This window comes from Calidris pugnax, unplaced genomic scaffold (genome assembly GCF_001431845.1).
Source record: "Calidris pugnax isolate Ruff unplaced genomic scaffold, ASM143184v1 scaffold269, whole genome shotgun sequence".
Taxonomy (NCBI): domain Eukaryota; kingdom Metazoa; phylum Chordata; class Aves; order Charadriiformes; family Scolopacidae; genus Calidris; species Calidris pugnax.
In genome coordinates this window covers 1428858-1450124 of record NW_015091347.1, presented here as the reverse complement: position 1 = coordinate 1450124, position 21267 = coordinate 1428858, and the positions used below count along the sequence as shown (strand labels likewise).

At 53.2% G+C, this 21267-nt stretch overlaps 1 protein-coding gene across 2 annotated transcripts in view; it reads right to left on the bottom strand.

Annotated features, from left to right (window-relative positions):
• KIRREL3 (kin of IRRE like 3 (Drosophila)) overlaps window positions 1-21267 on the bottom strand; it is a 266584-nt gene that overhangs the window by 5173 nt on the left and 240144 nt on the right. Inside the window, exons 10-15 of one of the 2 annotated variants that reach the window (XM_014961052.1) lie at window positions 19111-19237; window positions 13488-13588; window positions 13189-13387; window positions 11998-12033; window positions 8886-8993; window positions 4837-4946 (exon numbers count right to left, since the gene is read on the bottom strand). In XM_014961052.1, the coding sequence (XP_014816538.1) occupies window positions 4837-4946; window positions 8886-8993; window positions 11998-12033; window positions 13189-13387; window positions 13488-13588; window positions 19111-19237 (681 nt within the window). The remainder of the gene's footprint in view (window positions 1-4836; window positions 4947-8885; window positions 8994-11997; window positions 12034-13188; window positions 13388-13487; window positions 13589-19110; window positions 19238-21267) is intronic. The other variant, XM_014961053.1, reaches the window with a different exon arrangement.

The following is a 21267-nucleotide window of genomic DNA, read 5'->3' as shown; positions in this document are numbered from 1 at the left end:
GAGAAGGGCAACGAAGCTGGTGAGGGGTCTGGAGAATAAGTCTTATGAGGAGAGGCTGAGGGAGCTGGGGGTGTTCAGCCTGGAGAAGAGGAGACTGAGGGGAGACCTTATTGCTCTGTACAAGTACCTGAAAGGAGGCTGTAGAGAGACGGGGGTCGGTCTCTTCTCCCAAGTTACAGATGATAGGACAAGGGGTAACGGCTTCAAGTTGCGCCAGGGGAAGTTCAGGTTGGATATTAGGAAACATTTCTTTACTGAAAGGGTTATCCAGCATTGGAATGGGCTGCCCAGGGAGGTGGTGGAGTCACCATCCCTGGAGGTATTTAAGAAACGTGTAGACATGGTTCTTCAGGGCATGCTCTAGTGCCCAAGATTACTGGTTTGTGGTGGGGTGCTGTGTGGGTGGGTGATGGTTTTTTGGTTGGAGGTTGTTGTGTGTTTAGGTGGTGGGAGCTGGTGTTGTTTGTTTGGTGGTGGTTTTTTTTTGTTTGTTTGTTTGTTGTGTGTGGTTTTTTTTTGTTTGTTTGTTTGTTTGTTTGTTTGTTTTTTGTGGTTGGACTCGATGATCTCTGAGGTCCCTTCCAACCACTACAATTCTGTGATTCTGTGATTCTGTGATCACTTGCACTAACAACTTTGGACTTAGCCACCAACCGCTAATAGCATTTGCATTGCAGATTCAGGACTGCCAAAAATTACCAACTGTGATTTTTTTTTTTTTTTTTTTTGTGGTTGGACTCGATGATCTCTGAGGTCCCTTCCAACCACTACAATTCTGTGATTCTGTGATTCTGTGATAAGAAGTTCCATCTAAATATGAGGAGGAACTTCTTTCCTGTGAGGGTGTCAGAGCCCTGGAAGAGGCTGCCCAGGGAGGTGGTGGAGTCTCCTTCTCGGGAGACATTCAAACCCCACCTGGACACGTTCCTGTGGGACCTGCTCTGGGTGGACCTGATGTGGCAGGAGGTTGGACTAGATGATCTCCAGAGGTCCCTTCCAACCCCATATGATCCTATGATTCTATGACCGCCCGGCAAAGTGAGCTTCCACCGACCACCTGTGCTGCCCGCCCCAGCTGAAGCTGCATCGCCTCCTACCACCTCTCCCCTGAAAACATTGGGTGTTGGATGGAAAAAGGAGAGATGGAGCGATGCCAGCAGCCTGTGGCATCTCCTGCAATCCTTCTCGCATCCTTCCTCTCCTGGGAGCTCGCTGGGGCCAACACCAGCTTCTCCATGTTCATACAGCACCTGGCTTGATGGACTCCCAGCACCTATAACCCCTAGAGGTGTTACCAGCCAGGAGTGAGCTCAGTCCTGGGCGATGCCCATGGTAGATGTCCAAGCCCCATGGTGGCCCAGCTCCCCCATGACCCCACAAAGCCTGAGCCATGAGCTGCAAAGGTCCCCAACATTTTCACAGTCATTTTTAACATGGTGGGTCGTCTTCTCCCTGGCTTGGACTGGCCACTTGGAGCATTTCTTGGGGAGAAAGGCAGAGAAAATGATGCCGGGACAGCTGGGCTGTAGGTAGAAATGAGCCCCACCCTGAATTTCACCTCTGCTTTTTGGATTTTTCCTCTTCTGTGGAGATCTGAGCCGAATTCCTGAGCAGAAAAGGTGTCTGGTGTTGATCTGTGGGCTGGGAACAAACTGGGAACATCCCTCAGAGCAGAGGGATGGGTTTTGGGACAGGCACAGGGACAAAGAAAGGTGAGCAAGGAAAAGACCATCAACTTTTCTACTGGATGCATTATTTGGACTGTTCTGCCCCAAATATGAACAAAAGGCAATGCCTGGGTGCATCCAGCTGCACTGGACCCCCTTTGACTCAGGTTGTTCTTGCTGGTCACTTTGGGATCGCCTCTCTCATGATTGCTCCTGGCAGCGGGGACGGCTCCTTTAGGCTTATCAGGCCCATTTCACAGCTGGGGAAACTGAGGCACAGAGCCCAATCAGCCGGGAACGAAGCCCAGCCATGATAACAGAGGAGGTTATGCCATGTGGGAGCTCACGATGCTCTTCAAGCCCCTAATTGCAGCCCAGGCTTGGCTGAGTTGGTGTGCTGATGCGGTGCACCCTGGCAGGGGAGAGAAAGCTGCTGTTGTGATGTATTTTTTTTCCAGGATGAGACCCTTTAATGGGCTCTTTTGCCTCCAGCCACTGGCTGCTCTTCCCTCCCTGGCCCCTGCGGGCTGGCAGCCTTTCCCCTGCCCTTAGGCAGTGCCTGGCAGAACAGCAAATAGTGGGGGGGACACGGCACTGAGACAATGTGAACATATGCAAATCAGACAGCATGACGTGTATCCTAAGGTGTTAATGAATTTATAGATGCATGAATAATGATTTGTGAAAAGGAGGGAGAGCTGGGGAGGTCACAGATGGCTGGAGAACAGCAAATGCAATAGGATTTGGGGGGTGTGTAGGGGAAACTCTGCAGCCAGAAATGCTCCAGCAGAGCAGGGACACGGTGGGAAAGGCACTATCCGTGGTGCCCACGGTGGATCTTCGCTCCCAAAGCTTGGCAGGAGCTGGTCAGGCCGTGCTGGACCTCAGGGGCTTGGGCAAGGGTCTGGGCTGGGGAGAGAAAAGGCTGATGCCAAGCAGGGGGGTGGGAGCAGAGGGGAGCTGTTTGCCAGCGCTGCCCGCTCTTCGTTAACATCTGCATTAATGAGGTCTCCCCGCGCGAGCACCCAGCATGTTAATGAAATTCGCAGTTGATATTAAACTGCGAGGTGTTATGAACATTGTTGAGGGCAAGAGGATGGTTTCAAGGGATCGTTTCAGCCCGTTGAGAAGTTTAGGGAGGGCAAAGGAAGAAGCAGGGGGGGAAATAACGCTGGTACGAGGAGGAGGGAGAGCAGGAAAGTCCTGGGGTGAGGGTGGGGAGAAAGCAAGGGGTGCCCTGCATTGTCCCCCTGCTCCTGCCAGGGAGGTCTCATCACTGCCCATTAGCAAGGATGAATTTTTTTTAACTTGCTCCATCATTTCATTGTTGAATTTAGAACCTCTTTTTAGGAATCTCCAGCCAGAGAAGGACCCAACTGGCTGTTGGAAAGAGTGAGGATGGGGGTGGAAAGAGTGAGGATGGGGATGGAAGAGAGCAGGGACTCCCAGGGGCTCCAAGGAGAGAAAAAATTGGGAAGTATTTACTGGGAATGTTCTTGCCGAGGGCAGAAGAGGATGGGGAGGCTCCAGTCCAGGCAGGGGAGGGGGTTTTGATGTCTTCTCCTTGCCAGGTAGGATGTCCAAGCCGGTGCCGAATCTGCCCAGCATCAGGGTTAGAGACCATGGACCATCTTGTCCAACCTCTTGGAGTGCCTTGATCCACCAGTGTTATTTCCAGCTGATGTATCTTCAGGAAAAGTGCCTGGATTTGGCCAGAAGAGGGGGAGAATCACCTTCTCCCGGTCCAACAGCCTGAATCTTGTATTCTGTCATGTTATATCCCAAAGTGCTCGACTTTGCCTGCCCTGTTCGCACTTAAATAGCTGCTTTACACCGTGCTGTAACCAAGCCACCTCTCAGAACTCTTGCTGATAAGCCAAAACACGCGAGCTCCGTAAAACCCTTCCTGTGAGGCATTTTTTCCTGGGCGATCAAATAGATGTTGTCATTTTTTTTTTCTTTTCTGCACCATTTCCACCCTGCCAGCATCCTCATTGAAATGTGCACAGCTCCGCTCTGGCACCGGGCTCATCAAGGGCACACGTTAGTGTGGAATCACCTTCCGGCTCTGGCAAATAATCTTGCAAGATCCTGTGCCTTCCGTGACCATCCTCTTCCTCACATACTCATCAGTGGTAACATGTTCCTTGCCTGGCTCCTCCACTGAGGCTCTCTGCATGCTTACAGCTCAGTGGGTAAGGGCTTGGGCAGCATTTGGGCTGCCTCAATCTCTCCTTTGGAAGCCAAATCTGGGCTTGGGACTGTTGATCACCGTCTGACACAGATGGTGGTGCAGGGTCCTACAGAGAGGAAGCTCCAAGCCAGAGTCCCAGCTCCTCTGACCTTCCACCAAGGGAAGTCTTGCAAACCCCCCTGTGGATTTGCAGACTCCTCAGGCTGCTTTTCTTTCTGCTTGCCTTTTGCGGCCGTGCAGCTTTCTCCTGCTCCCCTTTCCTTGCCATTTGTTGGGCTTGTATGTGTCACGCAAGGACATGACACCAGCAAGTGAAAGCAACGTGCAAATTAGGGCTGAGACACTGCGAACGGCGGTGACACCAGCCAGAGGAGCAGCCCATTGCTGGGCTGTGAGGACGCGCTGGTCCACGGGTTGAAGCTGAATTTCCTGGGCTCTCAACCATCAGCATCCCACCCTGCCCATGTCTTTGGTCCCCTTGGGTCTCAGGAAGGTGACACCTCGCAGGTTGTGACAGCCCCAGGTCCAGGCTGGCCCCACACCCCCGGCGGTAGCAATCTGCGACCAACTGTGTGCACAGACATTATTTTTGCAGCTCGAACTCTCCAAAGTGAGTCCAGGAGAGCGCCGTTCTCGCTGGCTAATTAGCTTATTATTATATCGTGCTCACCTATGGCGTGTCTACTTGCAGTTTGCACCACGTGAGGTGGCAAATTTGCTTTGCAATTAGCCCGGCGGGCAGCTGGGCTACTGCAATAAACCTCTCCCAGCTCTCCCTCCTCATTAGCAAAGTTTCACTCGAGGAGCTTTTATGGCAGGAGAATGTGTATCTCAAGAGCAAGATTTTTGGAAGAGCATCCTTGCCTTGAGTGGGGATTACGGCGCTGAACTACATGTGCCTGGGCTCATTACCATCAAACACTTACCCAGAGTAATTGCTTACGGGGGTGGAGGGGGGAAGAAGTAAATCCTTACCATCAGCTGCTTGATGGTTGGGTGCTCCTCCGTCTCCCTGCCCGAGGCTGGCTCCTTGTGCACGATCTCCACGCGGATATCGTTCTTGGCAGAAACCACACCTTTCAGATCTGGGCAAAGAGCAAGAGGGAGGGAGAAGGGGTTAGTTGAAGGCAATTGTGGAGCATCCTTGGGGACCCAACTGATTGCTGGGGAGGTCCAGCAAGAAAATTAACCCTGGCTCAGCAAGTGGCTCAGCAAGTGCATCCAAGAACTGGGGGAAGCAATATTTGCATGGCCATAAGGTAAACCTTCACCTCCGGGGAGCTCAGGTTCTTATTTTAAACTCCTTGGAGAGCTTGGTTGGTCTCTGCCATGCTCATGGAGCTGTCGACAGGGGCTGAGGCTGCAGAAGGGCTGCTCAAACAGATGGTGGGCTCCTTCTCCAGACTGCATATGCTGGGGGAGCACATGAAATACTGCTCCTGAGGGATGTACCAGCTCTTCCCGGGTGCTGGGAAGCCCCTGAGAAAAGCCTTTCCCAGGTTTGGGGTGTAGGTACATATGGACAAGGCCAAGCAACAAACAAAGATGTAGCTTTGGGAAGCACAAAGTCATCCCTGGCTGCTGCTCCAAGCAGCCTGTTTTCATGCAGGGCAGAGAGAAACGTTTCTGGAGAGACTCTCTGCCTTCCCTGAAGGTGTCAGGCGTGCTTTGAAGAAGTCATTTTAGCAAAATTAAACCAAAGACACCGAGCAGCAGGAGCAGAAACGGCCAGGCGAGTGCGAGATAAAAAGCAGAGATGGATGCAAATCTGACTGGCGAGATCTAAATAGCTTTGAAGCAGGGCTCCAGCCCACAATCTGGCTCTCACCTCCCAGGATGGTTGTGACAACCCTCCTGGACCCAAAACCGCCTTGAACCCCTGGGCTCGACAGATTTACCTCCATCTGAAGGAATTGGCAGTGCCCTGCACCGGCTCAGTCCAGCAGAGGCTGGGGAGTCGGTGATTTTCTCTGTAAAGCAAACTGAATCATGCCATCGGGACTGGCTTGAAGCTCCATCCTTGAATTAATCTGCCTCAGCATCCCGTGCCCTCGATATCTGCAGCCCTGCTGTCACCCACAGACACCTCTGAGTCTTGGGGTGCAAGGCAAAGGATTTTGCTGGGAAGTTACCACTACTTTTCTTTTTTTCTTTTCTTTTTTTTTTTTTCGTTTGGGATCACGTTCCTGGTGATGGAGCCTCTGTCTTTAATCACAAGGAAAAGCTAATTACTGTCTTGCACATCCTGTCCCAGGAGTGCTCCCCCTTAAATAACTCTGGGCCGTTAAATCACCGAAGATATAACAACAGATGTGCAGTAAACTCTTTTTTTTTTCTTTTCCTTTTCCAGGTAAGAAACGGCCTCCAGGCTCAGTGTGTCTGCGCCCAGCACCGTTTTTTGCTGCAATTACCCAAAGCACAGCCAGGAATTGCCTCCCCTGGTGCCATTGGCTGCGGTCGGTGGCCAGTGGTAGCCACCATGAGATGCCTTCTCCAAGAGTTACCACTGGGTCACCTTGTCCCCTCCACCAGGAGCCATACGGAGCCGCCCCCGTAGCCTGAACATGGGATTTGTCTGCAGGCTGTTGTTTTAAATGATGCAACAACGCTCTGGTATTTGTCCTGGGAGAAGCATCCGCAGTCATCCTGGTAGGAAATGAGTCCCTCCTGATATCCGAGTGGTCCTGTCACTCCCAAGCTGATCTCTCTAATACCTCTGCTGATTTCACACCGCTAACCGTGGTGGAAAGTCCCTCCCTCACCTTCTCAGCCTGGTGTTTCTACCCACCTGCAGCTGGAGATAGCTGCCACAGCATCCACTTGCATTAGTACCTGCAAAATTGGGATAAAAATGCTTCGCCCTGGGACAGCCAAGTCCTCCCCTGCAGGGTTTGGCACCCTGAGTGTCCCTTGGGGGTTGGTTTAGCTGCTGATGCTCCCAGCTCCCCCCAAAACCAGGGAGGAACCCTGTTTGGGCAGCTCCAGATGGCTTTTGGAGCCATGTGATGGGGGACCAAGAGGCTCCGCAGCCACCAGCATCCCCACCTGCCCCCAGGATTTGCTTTGTTAGCATCACAGCATCCTGCTCCTCTCGAGCATCAGCCCCAGCAAGCACCTGGCAAAGCATCTGCTACCAAACTGGTGTCTCCAGTTGGGTCCAGCTCCCTGGTTGAGCTGTTCTTCCTCCTATTTCACTCTGGGGAGAGAATGGAGATGGGGGAGGGCACCTTAGCTGATCTCTTGGGTGATCTTTTCGTGCTCGCTTGCTCTGATCCCAAAGGAAAGTAGCAAAGAAGCCCTGTGAGACCCATTCTCTGGTCCAGGGATGCTGTAGACCTTTCTCCAGGACATGGGAACTGTGGACTCTGCAGGACCCCACACTGTGGGAGGTGCCGATGAACAGCAGTGGTGCAGGGAGGACACTGCAAAGATGCCCAGATCCAGCAGCTTGTTGCATATAAAAAACTAAAAAGTCCTTTCTAAGTAGGAAAGCACTGGAAACACAGTGGAGAAAGGGACTTCGAACACTGCCATGCCACCACGTCCCCGGTACCCTCTTCCCAGCACGTATCCTCCTCCATCCCTAGGGAGAAAAACGCCTCTTATTCCTGATTTACCACTGGGGATCCAAGGGCAGAATCACTCAAGGCATTTGGGTGGGATGGGGTTGTCCCCTCTTGGAGGAACTTCTTCCCCAAAAGTCCCCCCTCGTCCTCTGCACGCTTCCAGCTTGTGGGGGACTCTAAAACCTGGCACTTGTGCCACGTCTTTGATCTGTTGTCACGGCATTAGTGTTACATAGTGCGTCCTGCAAAGAACCCAGCACCATCTGGTTACATCAAATGAGAGGAAGATAATGAACCACATGCTCTCCCTGGCTCCAAACGAGGTGTGGGGAAAGGGTGGTCAATTTAGTCCCACCATTGACATGGAAACACGGCTTGGCCCCTGCTTTCTTCAGGTGATCTCCACAGTATTGAATTGACCTGATTTTGGGTCCCATCCATCAGCAATCCTCCCCCCCAAAAGCAGGATTAATGACTGCCCCCCATTTCATTTGTTAATACTCGCTGATGGAGGCTCCGGGAGTTCAAAGAAAAAACAACCAGGGGATAAACCAGGGAGAGGCGTCATTATCACTCTTAAAATTAAACACATTTCTGCTGCGGGAGGCCGTGCGTTCATACCCAAATCCAGGAGGAGCCTGGAGTCTTTGATTGCTTTTGCAAACGATCAAGAGAAATGGGGGGGAAATAAGCAGAAAAGAGAAGTGACTGGGTTTCCTGGCACAGGCACAGAGAGCTTGGCGTCCCCCGAGCCGGGAGCACCGCCGAGTGTCTCCTCTTCTCCCCCGTGGCCTGAGATGCTCCAGACAATCACGTTCTTCTCCCTCCTGGTTTGACGTCTTTTCATTTAGCCAACAATCCTCCTTTCATTTCCTGGTGTTTTTTTAATGAAGCAGCACGATGCCATGCTGTTCACCCCTCCCTCTCCTCTACCTGCGTCTCTAATGCCGCTTTAACGTCTATTCCCACCGCAGCCGGGCTCCAAAACCCACGCGTCCCACATAAAACCCCTCAGCTGGCTCTAATTTCCCACTTGGAAATCCACGTTTTACATTGAGAAAATGGACTTGAACCCGAAGCAGAAGAGAGAGCACTAACCAAGGAGGGTTTTTAAGCACTGACGTGGCACGGTGAGGATGCTTCTCGCTCTTGGACATCAGGATTTCTCCAAGGGAGGGATTCAAAGCAGGTCCCTTTGTCCTTAAGGCATCTCTGCTCACCTCCCAATTAGTGTTTACCCTGCCGTGTTTTTCTCCGTGCTCCAAAGCCCTTTCCCTTTCCCCCAGGGCTGCCATTAGTGATGCCAACCATTTGGTGGACCAACATGAGGAGCAGACTGAGCTGGTGCTGCATCGGTAAATTCAACCTCTAATTTCTTTCCAACCCATCTTATCCACCCCCCCCCCCCAAGGTTTCCACCCCAGCCCTGCCCGAAGTGGGGCTGGGGGAGACACTTACTCCTCTGGGAGCGGGCGCAGCAGAAGGCGACGATGGTGGCCATCAGCACCAGGAACGCCACGCCGGCCCCCACGGCCACTCCGATGATCACCGCCATCGGCACCGACTCTGCAAGAGGAAGGAGAGGGAGCATGAAGCCGGGATGAAGGTTGGAGAGGAAGGCGGCTTGCCCCCAAGGGACCCACCCCCGGCTACTGGAAAGCGGCTCGGTGATGAGCCTGGGGAGGGTTTTGGGGCCAAATGGACCTCCTTCCCCACTCCCTCGTCCCTGTGTGGGTGATGCCGGCATGGGCTGCCCATGGGACACTGGTACGTGCTGCAATCTGTGCAAAGCCCTGACCTCTCTGTGCCTCATTTTCCCCTGGGAGGGAGAGAAGAGGAGGGAGCCAGAAGAGTGGGCTAACAACTGCTCTGGATGGCACCCTGCGGGCTAACGAATGAGGGTCTCTGAAGGATGAGAAGCGCGAAAGAAGGCGGCGTGTTAGTATTATTAAGAAAAGAAATGGCATCAGAGCAGGCTGGGAGAAAGGTTGGAGCTGGGATGGAGGGATGGGGTCGGGCACAAGCCTGCGGGCGAGGTGGTAGCTCAGCTGGTAAGTGCATGTGGATGAGTTAACCCAAGAGCCTGTTTTTACAGCCCAATCTTCTGCCTTCTCCTTTGGTTTATCCCTCCGGAGGGTGCTCCAAGGACTGGGATTGTGCCGGGGACAGCAGAGCCCAGGCGGCTGCGGGGATATGGGGCTGTGGGGTGGGATGTGTGTGTGGGGGCAGCCCGGGGGAGCAGAGCTGGCTGCAGAGCAGAGGTTAGGAGCTCCCCTCCTTCTGCCCACAATAACTTTATAGTCAGGTTCCCAGCAGGGAATTCAGGCTGCGGCTCAGCCAGCGAAGCTGATTTATTTGCGCAGATCCAGGCGAGGTGTGGGGAGGGTGGAATCTGAAATCACGTTTATGGTGAGAGAGTGAGATTTGCAGCCCAGGAGCCTCATTATCTCCCTGCTCAGTTCCTCAAAGCACAGCTCCTGCTTAACGGGGAGTGTTGGGTGGGTGCCTGCTCTCTGGGTCACTGCCAGGAGGACACCCACCTGTGGGTACCACAAACCGCCTTCGTTGGCCGAGATGATAAACTGCATCCTGAAGACCCTCTTGCCAAAAGCAGCAGGTATCTATAGGTCCCCATAGCTGTTCTTTCTGTGTACCCTATAGGCTTTTGTGAACCCACGGTGGGCCAAAAGAGGGGCTAGCCCTTCCCAGGATGGCCAGCTAAGCCAGGTGAGTGTGTCCTCACACTCCTACACACCTCCAATGGGTGCTTCCTCCTTGGGGCTTCTACCCTGGAAAGGGATGGGATGGATTTAGGGAAAAACGGATGCAGAGAGGTGGTCCTCTTTCCTCCTTGTCTGTGCAGATGGGGGACACGAACACTGCTGGGGACAGGCTTGGGGACACATGGGTGACCTAGCTGAGAAGCAGAGCCCAGCAGCCTGATGGCTGACACTTGACGGGGTGATAAGGAAACCATCTCTCCTTGTCCGCTTGCATGGAGCTTGTGTTGACCACGAATTTCATCCTGGACCTGAGATCACAGAACCTGCCTGTGTCTTACCACCTCCCTAAGGGGCACACTTCCTTACTGGTGGGACTGGGAGGAGGAGGAGTCATAATTCCACCAGCAACTTTCCTGTGTAGTCAGCAAAGGATTTTTTTCATTGCTATCTATCCCAGCTGGAGCAGGGGAGCTATAAAAGCACATTTGTGTTTATCCTTTAGCAGTGGCCATGGGGTCTCGTGGGTCCTGAGCCCTACTTTGAGAAACACAGGGTGATAAAAAAATGGTGCTGGTTGAGTTTAGCCTCTTCAGCTCACATTTGATCTAAAAAGAGCCTTTAATCTTCCCTGCTTAGCTTGTTGTTTCAAGAGATTCGGTAGTGGTTTGTGCTGATGCTCTTCAGTTTCAGACCTGCTCATGAATTTTCTGCCTGGGCGTGCTGGTCCCTTGATGTGTCACTTGTTTCTCAAGCTGGGCCACTGGTGACATGAGTCGCTTCTGAGTAGACCACCAAACCTGCTGAGAATGCTCACCACTTTGGTGCAGGAATTCCCCTGGGGTGAAAAGACAAGTCCTCCAAGTGCTCTACAGCCTTGTGATGGAGCTGGTTCCAACTGCACCAAGGAGCTCATCCTAAACCCAGCATCCTCCAACACACCAGCTGAGCCACCGCAAGAAGAAACTGGGATTTTCTTCTCTGGGAAGCCTGAGGCCACCTGCTAGGGAGCATTCCTGCCAATGGTGGTAACTCCTTGTGGGATTTTTGTGAGTACTTGGATCTCCCAAAGGACCATGGAGCCAAAGGGTGAAGGGACAGGACATTGAGGTCCCCTGAGTTCTCAGCTTTGGGGCAGTGGGATCTGCGATGCAGAGCTGAGTGAGAAGCAGGTAGAGATGGCAGATGAAGATGATGATGGAGGTTGAAGATGATGGAGGATCAGGGAGGAGCAGGGAATGGGGTGGTGAAAGCACCTGGGGCTCTCCTGGGCTGCAAAAAAGATGTGACTGCAAAGGGGCAGCGACAGGGAGCAGCACTGGGATGGTAAATCGTGTCCCAGAGACAAGGGCAAGCTGACGAGGAGCAGTTTGCTGGCCATGTGCTCCCCCTGTGAGCCCTGAGAGGATGAGGCAGCACATCCTGCAGCATCTACCCAAATGTCCTTTCAGCCCTGCTCTGGCTGCGATAGACGCTGGCGAGCACCCTGCCAGGACGCTGAGACCAGCACGATGTCTGCAAACGACCCTGGAAACTTCTACTTCTCCCTCTTTTTTTGCCCCCAAATAGCACTTAAGTGGTCCCTAGAAAAAGTGGCTGCATAATATCATCCCCTTCTCTCTCTGGGGAGCCGGGGGCGCAGAAAAGCAGCATTGGGTGGTTTGCAGAGCGGGTCGGTGGCAGAGCGGGGACTGGACCGCTCCGGCTTCCCAGCCCCTGCCCTGCAGCTTCCCTACGCCCCATCCTGCCCTGCTGGGAAAGCCTCCGGGCCAGGAGGAGGACGTGGAGTCCTCGGGTGTGGTAACGGCTGGGGACAATTCGCATTCACCGTCAGCTCAGGATTTCCATACCTGCTTGAATACCAGCTCCTGATTTCATTTCCGTACCTGTTTGAAAATAAAGCAAGTGTCCACAGCCTTGCACAGCCCAAGCGCACACCTCAGCCTTCCTGAGCGCTCAGCCCGACTCCTGCTCCGAGCGCAGGGCTGGCCCCGTGAAGGGGATGTCCTCTGCCACCCTACGGCATCCTCAGCCACCCTATGGTGTCCCCCTGCCCAGGGCAGGGGATGTCCCCTGGGCTTGCCCTAGCCAGGGATGCTCGGATCTGGGATGCAGGGCCGGCTGTGGAGTTGGATGTTGCGTTGCCGGTTCTGACCCGGCCGGGCTGCCCGGCCACCCTCCGCCGGGACCCAGCCCCGCCGCTGAGCGCTCCCGCTGGCTGGCAGACGACCTGGAAAAAACCACTGGCTCTGTTTGCATTGGAAGAAGCCCAAGGCTAATTTTAAGGGGTTCATTTAGCTCTGATTTAATCTGGACGGCAGCCTCGCCTATAAATCACGGCTTAATGAGAACAATCCACCTGCCTGCCCTGGCATTTAATAAAATAGAAGAGAACTGGAGTCCCTCCAGGAGCCAAGTGTTCCTCACAAAAGCCATCTCCCTCCCTTGCTATGGAGAGCCCCCAGAGTGGAAATCCCCTGGCCATCCCTTGAGAAGGGCTCGAGGTGTCTTTGAGGCTGGGTGGGCAAGCCCAGCCCTACAAAACACGTGCTGGCATCGTGGCTGGTGGCCAGGGTGGAGGGCTACCACCAGCCCCAAACACCTTCCTCCCACTCACTCCCATCATCGTGGAGCAGTGGGGTCTGGTAGGAGCAGCCGTTCCTGTTCCTCTAAGATTATAAATGATCCTCCAGGGGGTGGCAGTGGCATCAGCTTGTGCCATGGGGCAGGGAGCGAGGGGTGCAGGACCGGTCTGTGCCCTCCAACCTCAGGAGAACCGGCAAAGTGGGGCAGTACTGTATCAAGCAGAGACTATGCAGGGCTCATCCCACGTCCCACTACCAGGACCAGGCACCCCAAGGATGCAATCCTCCAGCCAACGTGAAGGGCGTTTTCACTGCCCTTCCTAGCTTCCTCTTTGACATCCCAAGAGCTTTTCTGAGCATCTCCTGCCTCTCACAGCATCTCCCCACTCTTCCAGCCTGGCCAGGTGCTAATTCCTGCCCCCCAACAGTCCCCCCCGGCTCCTCAGCAATGCCCACCTTGCTCTTTGAGCCGGATGATCTCCGTGTCGGAGCCGAAGCTGTTCCAGGCAGTGCAGTTGTAAATGGTTTGGAAATCGGCCCGGACGATGTTGCTGATGGTAAGCGTGGAGATGACACCTTCGTCCGTGCTGACCGTCTCTACGGTGTAGCGCCCAGAGGTCCCAGACTCCAGGACGTTCTCCTTCCAGGACCAAGCCTGCCAAGCAAGAGAGGGGTCAGCCTGGGACAGGTTTGCCCGCCGTCGGGCACCCTGAGGTGCTCAAGGCACCCATCGCGCCCCATGGGACGCTACTCACAATTCGGTCTGGTGGTGGGGTGCTGCGGATGAAGCACTTGATCTGCCCTTTCTGGCCATGCAGGGCGTGCTGCGTCTGGGTGCTGGAGATGATGGGTGGCCCTGCAAGAGAGAGGAGAGGGCTGCTGGCATCTCTTGTGGGTGGCTGCAATAGAAGGTACTGGTGGCAATGGGGGGAGTGTTAGTAGAGCCATGAAGGGACATCAGGGTACTCTTTGAGGAGGAGGGATGGAGCAACAGCTCCCTTGCCTCCAGAAGAGCCTTAAAGCCTTTACTTCAAGGCTCTGCTGGTTATCTGCAAAGCCCCTACAAAGCATCAGGCTGTTCCCACCTCTGATCCCACATCCCTGGCGATGGATGGTGATTAAATCACCCTGTGGAAATCTCCTTGGTGGACCTGGCCATCTGAGAAGGGCTGTTTCTTCCACAAGGAAGAACACCTGGTATTCCTCTCCTGTGCTCTCCCAGATTTGTTAAGCAATCATCACACTAATTGCTCCCCAGGGGCTTGAGGAAGAGGTAGGAGGGCAGAAGGAAGCACTGATGGGCAGCTGCTACCTGCAAGCCACCCGTCATGGACCTGCAATCAGCAATGTGGGGGAGAAATTTCTGCTGGAAAAAACCTTTGGATCCCATCAGCTGGGCTTTCTTGCACCATTTGGATGACGAGGAAGCTCAGCCTGGCTGTCTCCCTGAGTGACATGAGGCTGAACGCATTGGCTGAGCCAGCTTCTGAAGGGAAATGTCCTTGTCCTGCCTTTGTGGACCTCCTGAGTTGGGAGAAAAGGGGTTGGAGAGGAGAGCGTGGCTTGGTGGGATCAGCATGTCCCCTGCTCTTCCGACAGCCCCCTGAAGAGGGGATCACCCCGTGGGAGCAGCATAAGAGCTGGGATCCTAATTGTTGTTTCTTAGCCTCCTTAATTAAAGCAGATTTGCATTTCTGCGAGTGTCTTGTTGCTGGCAGGAAAGAATAGAGCAGCAAGCTGGGCTGCAGGCAGGGAGCAGGCAGGCAGCGGGATGCAGGCAGCGGGATGCAGGGAAGCAGCAGACGTCCCCTCACCCCATCTCAGCTCTTTTGGATGTTCACTCTGGGTTGGCATTCCTGCTTTTTATTTAACTGGGTTTGTCAGAAAACACAGCCCCGTGGTCATGCCGTGTGTGGAGCGATGTGTGAACAGGCTGCAGACACCACTGGGCTCCATCCTGGCCACACAAAGTGGGAAACCTGCAACAGGAGTTGCTACAAGAGGCCAAAATACTGCTGGGGACCCCCTCAGCAGGGTCTTGAGCCCAGGTCTCTGGGATGGCCAGAGCAGGACAGCTTGCTGTGCTCATATTCTCTCCCATCCATCCATCCTTTGTGGATCTGAGAAACTTTTCCCCTTTTTGTTTCCTTTCTCACCACAGCTGAGGTGTTCCTCCAAGGAAAGTCTCAGGAACTTGGGGTAAAGTGGGAAGAAACAGATTTGCCTGGGTATTCCTAGCTGATTCTCATCCAAATCACCATTTATGAATTTACAGAATGCACGAAAATATACCAAAATGCTAAATTCTTTGCTCTTGTGCACTCCTATGTACAATCATCCCCGTAACACCTCTCTGCACCAAACTTCCACACCTCCCAAACAATTCCCATCAAATTCTTCCTTCCCCATGATGTCCCAAGGCGAGATGCCTGGACCAGCCCAGTGAAGTGTCCTTCACTGACCAATGACCAGAAACACTGGTCTGGCAGCTTAGAAAATCACTGCCGAAAGTGAACCACTGTCCAAATTGGTAATGGCAGGAACTGTGTGTGAAGGAGAAGGTCAGGACTTGTTTTGATGTAATGGTCATAGCTGTACGTTAGGGTAAAATTTGGTGCCCCTTTTTATCAGAAAAAGAAAACCAAAAGACATCTTGTGGTTTTCTGGCCAAATGTTCTTCTTCAAGATGCTCCCAAGGCTCATATCCTCATTTATCCATCTCTGAAAGCCCATCTGTCAGAAGTGCTGGCCGGGATCTCAGGAGAGTTCTGTTGATCCCTTGCTTTGTCTCCTTTCAGGAGGATGCAAACGGCACCTTGCCCTTCTGAAATTCCTCTATCCAAGTATGCCCAAGGTGGCATCATGAGCTGGCCTCAGCCTTCCTTCCCCACGCCTGGTGCAGGAGCAGAACCATGCCAACAGCCAAGTGATGGCCCTAAATGTGTGCTGGGGCTTCTTTCTCCTGGATGGAACACGTGATGGGGACCCATCTGGTCCTCTCGTCCTCCAAGGGTGGCACAAGACATGAGGGATGAGCTTTTTGGTTAGCTAAACATCTGCTGGGTGATCCTCCTGCTCACCTGCCCTGACCACTGATGAAGCCAAATCCACTGGAGGCAAAAGCAGTGATGGGTTCTGTAGGCCAGGCCTAAGTAATAAAAGAAAAGTCATCTTCTTTCTATTTCAACAGTTGTATGTTACTTATAAATTCTGGAAGCACTCCAAGACTGGGTGACGCTGGAGAAAAATGGCTTAATAATCATTAAAAGGATCATTTTCCCCAAGGAGAGTGGATTTTAAATGGCACAAATGCCAACGGCTTTGGGTTTTATTATTGCTTTAGGAGTTCAGAGTCGAAGGCTTATCATCATGATAATAGCCTATGACTAAAGACCATTTGTGAGATGAACATGCCCAGAAATAATAGCATGGAGTTGCAGCCTCTTCACATTCGGGGCCGGTGTTTGATTCTCCACTAGGCTCTGGCTCCTTATGAGAGCTGCCAATCTCCAGTTGGCATTCAGCACTAAGTGTGAGACAGCCCACGGGCAGGAAAAAGGCTTTAAACAATGTTGCTATGGATATAAATGATGGAGCTATTGGTTGAGGTTATTTTTAGCACACCGGTGCCAATTTATTTGTGCGGTCGTGGCGGCTCGCACAAAAGAGAAGGCAGCTTGCTGACTCGGGGGCCTTGGAGGAATGAATGGGTGGCCTCCACTTCTCCAGCCTGCTTGAGTCCGTCCAAACCTTTCTTCCCAAGCCCTCACAGCGTTGGAAATGGTTTGGCAGGAGAGTTTGGTTTAACTCCTTGACTCCTGTAGAAGCTCTGGACTGGTTCCTACTGCCAGGGACCATCCCAAGGTCCCCATCTCCAGCCCTGGTGGAGACGCTCTTGGTGAAGCCCTCAATGGGCTGCTGCAGGCATGAGTTGAGGGGACACCATGATGTTCTCCTGACCCAGATCTGCTCCCAGCTCTCTAGCAGGCTCAGCTTTTTTGTTGGGGTGAATCCCAGGCAAACTAAATCCTGAATTAGCCACCAGGGGTTGTCCAGCCCTTCTAACAAACCTTTTCTTGCAGACCACGACGGGCAGGGGTGGTGGTCCCTGCTCAGCAGCTCCTGCCAAGCCTGGATGATGCATCGACAGACCATACCCCAGTCAATCCTGCTGTGAAGGTGATTTTGGGGGTGCTACTACTGGGGGGAGAGCTTCAACTAGGCTTGTTGTTGCAGTCAGGAGCATGGAGAGGCTTTGGCTCGTGCGGGGGCTGTAAATCCGACTACTGCTGATTTATGATGGCACCAACCGTTCCCCGCTTCCTTCTTGCCTCTGCTGCTCCAGCCCTGCCAAACGCTGCTCGTTTGCATAATCTTCCTTCCTGTTAACGAGATTCTGAATATCTGCTTCCTTTCAGGCTGGTGGCCTCGCGCTCTGGCTCGGGGAAGGGCTGCTCTCTGCAACTACAGACCTGGCCAGCGAGGCTGGCGGTGGGGAGGGCAGTGAGACCTGATGGCAGCAAGGGCAGGAGGATGCTCTCCCACCCCAGCATCATGGGATTTGAGAGTGATGGGCTGAGAGTGGTGAGATCAGTTGAGAGTGGACGGCCTGCTAGAGATGGGATTGGAGGCTCAGGTTGGGTCAGATGAAGATCCCTCGGTCAGGATGTCTATGCTTTTGGTGGGATGAATCAGCTCCTCTGGAGCCTGTGTGCACCGATCAGAGTCTCTGCTGCCAGCCCAGAACAGGCACTTCTAAACGCTTAATTTGACTGTGACGAATCCCAGCCCGCGGAGAAAGGCACCTGGTAATACCAAGACAATTGTATCACCCTCTGGATTTAAAATCACTTGAAAATATGAGGCGTTCAACTTCCCTCTCCAATTACAGCAGAAAAGACTTCCAGCAGAATTCATTAGCTGGATTAGACACATCGTGCCGTGCTCCCGGAGCTGCAGGGCTGCTCCAGCTGCGGGACGGGATGCCAAACACTTGGTGGATGTCAGACTTGGAGACACCCTGACAAGCTCTGGGGCTTGCCCACCTTGGTTGTCCTTGCTCGGAGACCCAGGAGACCATCTCGACCTGGATATGTGAGATTCTGCCTTGGTGTAGCGTTCAACACTTGTGATGGTGTGTCCCAATGTTTTCACCTTGAGGTTGCACCAAGCCCCAGCAGCATGTCCCAGTGGGACGGGATGCTGCAGGCAGTTGGCTCCCAGGAGATGCTCAAAGCTGAGCATTGAACCTCATGGCATGGATTTCCTCCGTAAGGCAAAAAGCTCTGTGGCAGCGTAAGCCTCAAAGCTCTCGAGAGAAGCTTTTCCACCCCGAGCCTGCCGAGCGCTTTGCTCTGCGCTCAAGGTGGCCACGTGCCTGGTAGGTGTCAGGAAAGGAGCAGGTTCTTTGTTTGTGCTAATTTGTTGCTTTGTTTTCCAGGAGCTAGATTAATTGTAATTAAAACCCAGCAGCCGCCGGGGAAGGAGCATGCAGGCGCTGGGGAGAAGTCAAGGGAGTGGTTGGTTTTCAGCCCCCTGCTGCGTTGCCCTTGACTTCCCTTCCCAGCACTATCTGCATTTAAAATTAACGCTTGCCGCCGCCTGTGCTGCTTCCTTGCTTATTTTCTTCTCTTTGTGACAGCGAGCGGCGACTGAAACCTGCCAGTTTGTCGTACGAGTGAGAGACAATGCAAAATTCATACTCTTCTTTCTACCATTTGTAGCCTGCCTGGCTCTTTCCCTTCCATATTTAGGCTGAAATTCATTATCGGCTGCTTTGGGGTCCTGGCCAGGTCGTCGTTAAAACTCCAGGGCTCTGGAGTGTTTCCCAGCTCCCGGGAGTGGGTGAGGGTCTGGGTCACATCCTGAGATGGTGCTGGGTGAGCCCTGAGCAGCCGTGGAGGAGCTGTAGAGCCCTGGTGTCCCTCACAGGTATCCTCACGTGGGCTCTGCCGGCGTGATTAAGCTGCTGGTCTCGGATCCAGGCTCAATTCCCAGCTCTCCAGCTGTACAACAGAGACAACAGCGCTCTCCGACCTTGCAAGGGTTTTGCAAGATAAATCTATTAAAGATTTAAAGACGCCAGCTCCCAACTACTCAATAAACCCCTGTTGATAATAAGGAACCAAGCAGGTCTTAGATAATGTTGATTTTTTCTGGGTTTTTTTTTTTAACTTTAACCCATGCGTCTCCAGGCAAATGGATATAAAATCCAATTTACTCCTATTGCCTGCAGAGGGCAGGACCCTCCCTGATCCAACTGCGGGTGGGATTTGCTCTGAAAGCAGGTATCCCAGGGGATGCTGGGGTAAGGTGAGGTGTCAGAGCAACGGGAACGGAGACGGCAGGATGGAACAGCAGTAGGGAAGGAAGAGGTACCGTTGACGGTGAGCGTCACCTCCCGTTCCCCCGCGCCCACCCGCGGCACCACGGCTCGGCACACGTATTTCCCAGCGTCTTCCTGGCGCACGGACTTCAGGGTCAGCTTGTTCTCGTTGCTCAGGACCTGGAAGAGAGGAGGGGGTTGCTTTCAGGGGGTGGCTGATGTGAAGTAGAATAAGAGATGTGTGTTACGAGCTCAAGGGCAGCCCAGAGAAAACAAAGCAGATGAGTCCAAAAGCCTGTTGTGGCATGGAAACATCATTTATTGCTGTTGACCAAGGAATAAAGAAATGGCTCATTTTTTTGGGGGGGGGGGGGAAATATAAGACCTATTCCTATTCATTTGAATTTTTACAAACTGCAGTGTTGTAAGAAGTTCAAGATACAAGAGAAAAATATTGGTGGCAGCAGTGACACAAGACCCTTGTAACTGGGAGCAGAAAAGCCTTTGAGAGAACCACACTCCACACTTGAATTTCCATCTTCATGGGTGCAGGGGAGGCTGCCAGGATTGACTTGGGGGTTTCAAACCCAGAAGTGGTGGGAGACCAACGTGGAGAGCTGGCAGCCCCCTGGGAAGCAGGCCTGGACAGCCAGGGAAATCTCAGCTGCTTTTGGCAAGCCCTCCCCATAGACCGGCTGCAACGTGGCTACCAGCCATGCTGCCCTCCTGCCCTGGCAGCGCAATTAGCAGCTTTATTAAACCTTGAAAATTGCTGAAGCAGAGGGATCTGGCTGAGGCTGTCAGCAGAATCCCAGCACTGGTGGCATTTAAAAAAATGTGGCCGGTCTAAAACAAATAGGGGTTTTTGGAGCCGTGCGATTCCGTGCTGGAAACCTCGTGCCTCCAGGCTAATTCCTCCCGGATGTCCTGGCCTCTCTGTCCCACCCCATCACCTTCCTTCCAGCACCCCCTTGCTGGGTGACACCCCAGGCTCTGCTGGTTTGTGCTTCCACAACCAGTGCCTCTGGGAATTCGTGCTCATGCAAAGCCCTGAGCGGTGGTTGGACATGGATCTGGGTCTCCCTTAGCAGGAAGATGGGGGTCTGACCCCTAACCTGGTGAGTGACAGAGACAATAAGCTTCAGACGCCTTTTAAACCCACTGTTTTAGCAGCGATGGTGAGAATTTCCATGCAAATGCCTTTCCTTACTTGGCCTCATCCCCTCTTGTGTCTCTGATTTGTTTCCTTATGGGAAAGTAGTAGGAAAGAAGGTGATTTTTGTGGGAGCCTGAGCTGGCTCTGAAAGTAGAGGGGGTGGGAAAAAAGCCTCCCTGACCCCACATCCCACCACAACGGCTGGGGCTGAGGGGCTTTATGAAGCAGCCTCCCCTGCCAGCACGCCTTGGGGGAGATGGAGGTGGCTCTGCTGGCCAGCACAGGCATCTCTGCTGGGTTAGACCTCTCTGTCCTGAGATGCTCCAGGTCAGCTAGAGGAAGCCAAATAAAAAGGTTGAAGCCTGCGTGCTGCCTGGGCACTGCATTTAGGGAAGACAAGCTCTGGTGGTGGCTTGGGCTGGATGAGGAGGGTCAGGAAACCCTCATCCTCACTGTCCACGGCTCCTTTCAGCCACCCTGCCCGCTCCAGAGGCTTTGGGAAAACGAAATAGCAGTTCACGGTGTGAGAGCGTTGCCTATAATGCTAATAACCCAGAGAAACAACAACTGCAGCTGCAGGATGGGAAACCACCCAGGGATTATTGACCCACTGGGATTCCTTAGCTGATTCGAGCCATCAGCTCTCCCAAGTCTATAATTATTTCCCAGGAGATGGCCTTCGCCGAGGTCATTATGCTTTGGAAAAATATCCCAGCAGCCTCGATGCCTGCTCCCCTCCTGGGTCTGTGCCTGGGGAGAAACTCAGCCCCTTCCTCTCCCTCCTGTGCCTGTCCAGCTCTGATGATACCTCGCCTCGAGCTGTGTCAGCCCAGCTTTGCCTCATCAACTTCAGGATCCATCTGCCCAGATGAAGCCGAAAGATGTTTTTCAGACTCAAACCCCAGAGAGTTTCACCTCTCAGCCTTCCTTTAGCTCCTTCATGTGGCTTTGCTCAGCCCTCCTCTCTGTATAAAGAGGATCCGAGTATCTCCTGCCTCCCTGGGCTGACTGAGCCACCCTTGATATTTGCAAAGCTCCTTACAATTTTCAGGAC